This window comes from Agrilus planipennis, unplaced genomic scaffold, assembly GCF_000699045.2.
Source record: "Agrilus planipennis isolate EAB-ADULT unplaced genomic scaffold, Apla_2.0 scaffold160, whole genome shotgun sequence".
Taxonomy (NCBI): Eukaryota; Metazoa; Arthropoda; class Insecta; order Coleoptera; family Buprestidae; genus Agrilus; species Agrilus planipennis.
Window position 1 is genome coordinate 717497 of NW_020440798.1, and position 6605 is coordinate 724101.

The 6605-nt window shown below is 35.2% G+C and overlaps 1 protein-coding gene across 1 annotated transcript; it reads left to right on the plus strand.

Moving 5' to 3' along the window:
- The first annotated feature begins 433 nt into the window (after positions 1-433).
- On the plus strand, positions 434-3439 carry LOC112906161. Its single transcript, XM_025979905.1, has 2 exons — positions 434-3057; positions 3109-3439. Exons 1-2 carry the CDS (start codon positions 1454-1456, stop codon positions 3437-3439), a joined length of 1935 nt encoding a protein of 644 aa, XP_025835690.1. The 5' UTR covers positions 434-1453.
- Positions 3440-6605: the final 3166 nt, after the last annotated feature.

Consider the following 6605-nt stretch of genomic DNA (forward strand, 5'->3'; position numbering starts at 1 on the left):
TATTAATAGGCCAAGCATTCAACAGGATCTATGTTCTAATCCTGCTAGGTTCCGCATGCATAAATTTGTCCTTTCGGGCGACAACGCTAAAATGTGTCGGCAGGTATAGGTACCTCTAGATAACAGGTCCTTTCGAAAAATCCTATGGCGATTCACCCCAACAGATCCAGTCATCGAATACGAATTGGACTCGGTTACGTATGGAACCTCACCCGCTTTTTTTTAGCAACTAGATATCTGCATCATTTAGCCAGAGAGCATCAAGTAACACATCCTCAGAAATCGCTTGCCAAACTTCGCGATTTTTATGTCGACGACTTTCTTTCTGGCAGTGATAATGTTAACGAATTGGTTGCAGTGCGTAATGAAGTGATATATATATATATATATATATGTATATATGTATAAACATATCTTTATGACCTCCGTTTTTTATAAAATGCATTCGTTGCTACCTCATATATACCGCTGCTACCTCCGATTTCGGAGGTCGTAAGGTATCCAATAAAATAAAAAAGGATGGTACTATATCGGACAATAGCTCTCACCGTCTATGTTTTCTAGTGGAGGTCAGAACGATCGGCGCTTATCAAAACATATAAGCAATTAGTTCAGAGGTTTGCCGCGATAGGACCGGTCTTTCTACGTGGTTTTGTACACCGCATGTTAAGACCTCCACTATATTTTTACATTTATTGTACGTAAAAGCACCATTCTATTGCCTCCTATGTTTGGCAACAGTGTAATTAAGTACTTTTCTCAGTCTCGTTGCGTTTAGTTCGGTGTTCTCGTCGAACAGTGGATATTTTATTTAATACATGTGATAGGCGCTGAAATGTATAGAAGGTATTTTCCACAATCATACGTAAGTATCTCTTTATTTAATTTTATAGTTACCAAACTTAACCACAACCGTAACAAACCTTAACAAAGCTCGTCACACCGATACCCACTTAATCAAACCTTACTAAACCTAACTAAACCCAACCTAACCGAACCTTGTCCAACATAACCGACTCTAATCTCATCAAGCCTAACCAAATATTGAAACCTAACTAGACCAGACCAAACCGAACCTTGCCAATTCTAACCGAACCCAATCTAAATTTAACCTAACTTAGCATTACCTGGCTATATATTGAATGATGCAGTTATTGCCTTACAGATAGAGGCAGATGTAGGGGTAGATCCGTCGGATCCTTCGTCAAGTTCATACGATGATTTTAACGATAAGGACTTTCAAATTGACAGCGACGAATTAACTTCAAGCGAGAGTGAAAGCGATGATGAAAATGAAAAAGATATCGATCAAAACAACGAAAGAATATTAAGAACGAACAGTTGTGACCAAGTTAAACTTGAAATAGAACAAAAACCTCAAATCAATATTTTGCAAAACGTTCAAATCAGAGAGCCAGAAGAACCGCGAGGGATTTCTTCTAAAGCTGGTTATATGAGAGAAGCAAAACTTTTGAAAACCCGTTTAGTAAGATGTGTTTTTTGCGCAGAGGACAGTGTTTCTAAAAACTTTATGCGTCATTTGATGAGACGACACGCTGGCGAAAAAGAGGTGAAGGCAATTTTGTTGGAGCCTCTAAAGAGTAAAGCTAGGAAAAAGGCAGTAGAAGCATTAAGAAAAGAAACTCAGTTCGAACAATATCTTGATGGCGATGGTATTCCCGCACGCAGAAACTTTAACAAAAATATTGACACCGAAAACCAAAAATCTCTTTATTATCCATGCATACATTGCAAAGGTTTGTACAAAAAATCTTACTTAAGTAGACATTTAAAACTATGTACCTCTAAAACATGCAAATCGGGTGCATCGGGAGCCGTCTCAAAATCACAAACATTAACTGCATGTAGTCTGGATCCAACAAATGTTGTATCCCGTTTAGAAGTTAAGGAAAAGGTATTTGACATGATGAGGGGTGATGATATTGCGTTTGTTGCAAAAAAAGATTTGTTAATAACATACTTCGGAAATTCGTATTTGAAAAAACACCGAAAGGAAAAAAGCAGCTATACGTGCAGCAATAAGATGAGGGAGTTCGGGAGGTTATTAATAGAATGCCGCAAACTTATGAATGATCCAAAAATCGATATGCAGCACTTACTCCGTCCCGTCCATTTTGACACTATTGTAACAGCAGCAAGAAAATTATCAGGCTACGATCCCCTAAAAAAGGGCTTCGCTGCTCCTAGCTTAGCAATGCACTTTGGAGGCAACTTGAAGTTGCTTTGTGATGAACTGTATTATTTAATTATGAAAGATACTACAGGATTCAGATCGAAGACGAACAGTGACAAAGCAGTCACTTTGAAGGCAGTTAAGAATATGAAGCAGCTAATAGTTTCCAGATGGAATACTGAAATGGCTTCTTTGGCAAATAAGGATTTACACGAAAAATGTTGGAACAAGCCTTTGTTGATTCCCTTGGTGTCGGATATCAAGCTTTTTAGGGAAAAAGCTTTCGAAATAGCTAGAAACGCTGTTGCAGCCTTCATAAAGGAAATAGATACAGAAAGTGACTATAAAACGCTTGTCGAATGCGTTCTATCATTACTCATAATTTTCAATAGAAGAAGAATAGGTGATGTGCAGTATATGAAAATATCAGATTACAACAATGAGAAAAAAAGCAAATTCAATGATTTTGAAGACGCACTTTCAGCAACAGAGAAAATTTTGGCAACACGGTACCGAAGGGTCCTTAACAGCGGTAAAGGATCTCGGGCAGTCGTAGTTCTGATACCTCAAGACCTCGATGAATTCATACAAGTGCTTTTAAGACACAGACATAAGTATATTTGTGAAGATAACGACTATCTCTTTTCAATACCAGGACATAAAGTCATATGGGGCAAGGGAGACCTAGCAATTCGAAACCTAACTAGAAAAATTCCATTAGAGAACCCTGTAGCTATAACAAGTAATCGTTTGAGAAAACAAATTGCCACCGTCATGCAGATATTAAGCCTGTCCAAAGATGATATTAAACAGTTTTCCAACTTCATGGGTCACACAGTTAAAACCCATGAAGAATTTTATGAGTAAGGCTTTTGCATTTTTATCGCTTCATCTACTTTATTCTCACTTTTAAGGCTTCCAGTTGATGTCTATCAGACAGCAAAGGTGTCAAAGCTTTTGTTGATGATTGAAAATGGAGTGCCAATAGAACATAGAGGAAAATCCTTATCAGAGATTGAGATCGATTGTAAATATGCCGAAGAAAACGATATGAAATCTTTAGCAAATCACCACGACGATGGACTTGTAACTGAGGAAATTGAGGAGAATAACGAAAAAGAAGATAGCGACCAAGAAACGGAAGATGGAAAGGAGGTACCAGAAATGAATGAAAAGAAGAGGAAACGAATGAAATTTATCCGGGGAAAGGAACAGCCGAAATACAGAGAAAANTGTTGTTTGTAATGCATCCTAAGCGACCTTGATCGAATTATAAGTATAATTGGCGGCTATCTGTTGTGTATGTATGTACGTGTATGTGTATGCATGTGTACAATGAGAGTAATTATAATGAAAGAGGCTTTTGTTTTTCGTTTTCCTCATCGCGAATGAATGTAATTAATAATATTTGTTGACCTTGAATGTTACATATTAAATATTAAGCATGTGTCGGTGAAAAGCAGTATTTACACACTAACATACATACACACTATGCTTTATTATTGAGCTATTCATATGTGTAAGCGCCTAGATAAGTATTCGTTTCAAATAGTGGAATAAATAAAAAAAAAGGCGAATAAATCATTTGCTTTTATTAAATAGAGTTATTATAATATCCATAAAACGATATGATTTTTCTACAACTAGCTATGAAGAAAGTCGATATTTATTCATAGTGTACAAATTATATGCAATAAGGAATACAATTTTAACAGAAAGAATTTCAATAATAAGGTATTGGAGTTCATCAACAAAAATGAACCCGTTCTGTTTATTTAATAGACCAAACTTATATCCAATTTAAAATGATGCATAGATGTTTAGTCTAAGCTCTTGAAATTCGAACGTGACAAAATCTCAAGTGTTACATAAACTAACGAAGGTAATGCTAGAAAAATTGACTGAAGAATGTATTAGTTAGTTAAAACTGTGAGACCGTTCGATTAAGTTGTTTTTAAAAAAATAAAATTACTACAACTCTATCAAGTTGTTTTATTTATCACCTGAAAATAAGAACTCTGCCAATAGGTTATGGGCCCAGGTGATAAACGTGAGTGCGTTTAGTAGTTTATAAAAATTTCGAACTATTAAAAGGTTAATAAGAAATAGTTTAATTATTTGGTGATTGTGAAATGGAAGTGAATCAAAAGCGCAATATAAAACCATTTAATGGTGAAAAGTGTGCTGTGTGGAAATTTCGTGTGATGACCTTACTTAGTGAATTAGGTGAAATAAAAGTAGTGGAAGAAGAAATTCCAAGCGAACCAAGTGCTGAATGGCTGAAATGAAATTTAACTGCGCGAAGTCACCTGATAGAATATCTAAGCGATTCTTTTCTAAACTTCGCAAAAGATAAAATTTATGCGAAACAAATTATTGAAAGTTTAGACGAAATATATGAAAGAAAGAGTCTCGCAACTCAGTTGGCCTGCCGAAAAAGATTATTAACGTTAAAACTAGAAAGTGACACATTACTATCAACACATTTTGCTAAATTCGACGAAATACTAACCGAATTAATAGCTGCTGGTGCAAAACTAGATGAAATGGATAAAGTGTCTCATCTTCTAACAACTCTCCTGAATAGTTATGATGGTGTTATCATAGCGCTTGAAACTTTGAGTGACAACAAACTGACCCTTGCTTTCGTTAAAACTCGCCTTTTTGACCACGAGGTAAAATTCAAAACGGTAAGCAGTACACAGACGGGGTTGAAAGCTTTTAACTACATCATTTCCATCCGAAAATAAATCTTTTTATAGAAGTCGAAATAGATTACACAAACGAATTCATACATACAGGAAATCAAATAAATTTAGTCCAGAAACCCGAAGCCAAAATTTCAAACCATCAAAATTAAATAAAACAATAAACAAACAATGTAAACATTGTGGCAGAAATAATCATTTTAAGAGAGATTGTTTCTATTTCAAAAGAATGATGGAAAACAAACACAACAGAACAAGGACCTTACAAACAATAAAAACCAAACATCCAACAAATGCACAGAAAGAAACTCACAGTGACGGTTTTGTGTTTATGTTAAGTGTAAAAAATAATCAATATAACCACTATAATATAAATAAAAGTGAACTAAGTTTTATCCTGGATTCTGGTGCTACAGAACACATCGTAAATAATCACGAAATATTCACTGCACATGAAAACCTAAACCCACCACTGCAAATTTCGGTTGCGAAAACTGGAACATCAATTCAGGCTACCAAAAGGGGAGTAATTGAAGTTACTACTAACCTGGGGCTCAATGGACGGCTAGAAGGTGTCCTCTACTCCGAGGAAGTACCGTACAACCTGTTATCAGTCCGTCGTCTTCAGGAAAGTGGAATGACTATCATTTTTAACCAGGACGGGGTAACAATAAAAAATGGTAACAAAACCATTATAACAGGTAAGCCTATTTATGGCCTAATAAAAGTAAAATTTCNTTTTCAATTAAAATTTTTTTGGAGCATTACCTCTAGGTGCCACACCCACCCAAAAAAAATGCTTTTTGTAAAAATGGACAGGGTGACACATTGTCAAATGATTAGAAAAGAATCTTTCAATTAAAACATTTTTTTTGAAACATCCCCTTTAGGTACCCCATCCACCCAAACACAATTTTTTTTGTAAAAATGACCCCGAGTGACACTTCGTCAAATAGTCAAATAAAAACCTTTCGATTAAAAAAAAAATTTGGTACATCCCCTACAGGTTCCCCACATATCAAAAAAAGGTTTTTTTGTTATAATGACCCGGGAGAAGTTTTTCGTAAATTGGTCAGATAATAACTTTTCAATCAAAATTTTTTTGGAGCATTACCTTCAGGTGCCACACCCACCCAAAAAATTGCTTTTTTGTAAAAATGGACAGTGACATACATTGTCAAATGATTAGAAAAGAATCTTTCGATTAAAACAATTTTTTTGAAACATCCCCTTTAAGTACCCCACCAATCCAAACAAAATTTTTTTTGTAAAAATGGCCCCGAGTGACACTTCGTCAAATAGTCAAATAAAAACCTTTCGATTAAAAAAAATTTTGGTACATCCCCTTCAGGTTCCCCAACATCAAAGAAAAAGTTTTTTTGTTATAATGACCCTGGAGAAGTTTTTCGTCAATTGGTCAGATAATAATTTTTCAATTAAAATTTTTTTGGAGCATTACCTTCAGGTGCCACACCTACCCAAAAAAATGCTTTTTTGTAAAAATGGGCAGAGTGACATACATTGTCAAAAGATTAGAAGAGAATCATTCAATTAAAACAATTTTTTTGGAACATCCCCTTTAGGTACCCCATCCACCCAAACACAATTTTTTTTTGTAAAAATGGCCCCGAGTGACACTTCGTCAAATAGTCAAATAAAAACCTTTCGATTAAAAAAAATTTTGGTACATCCCCTTCAGGTTC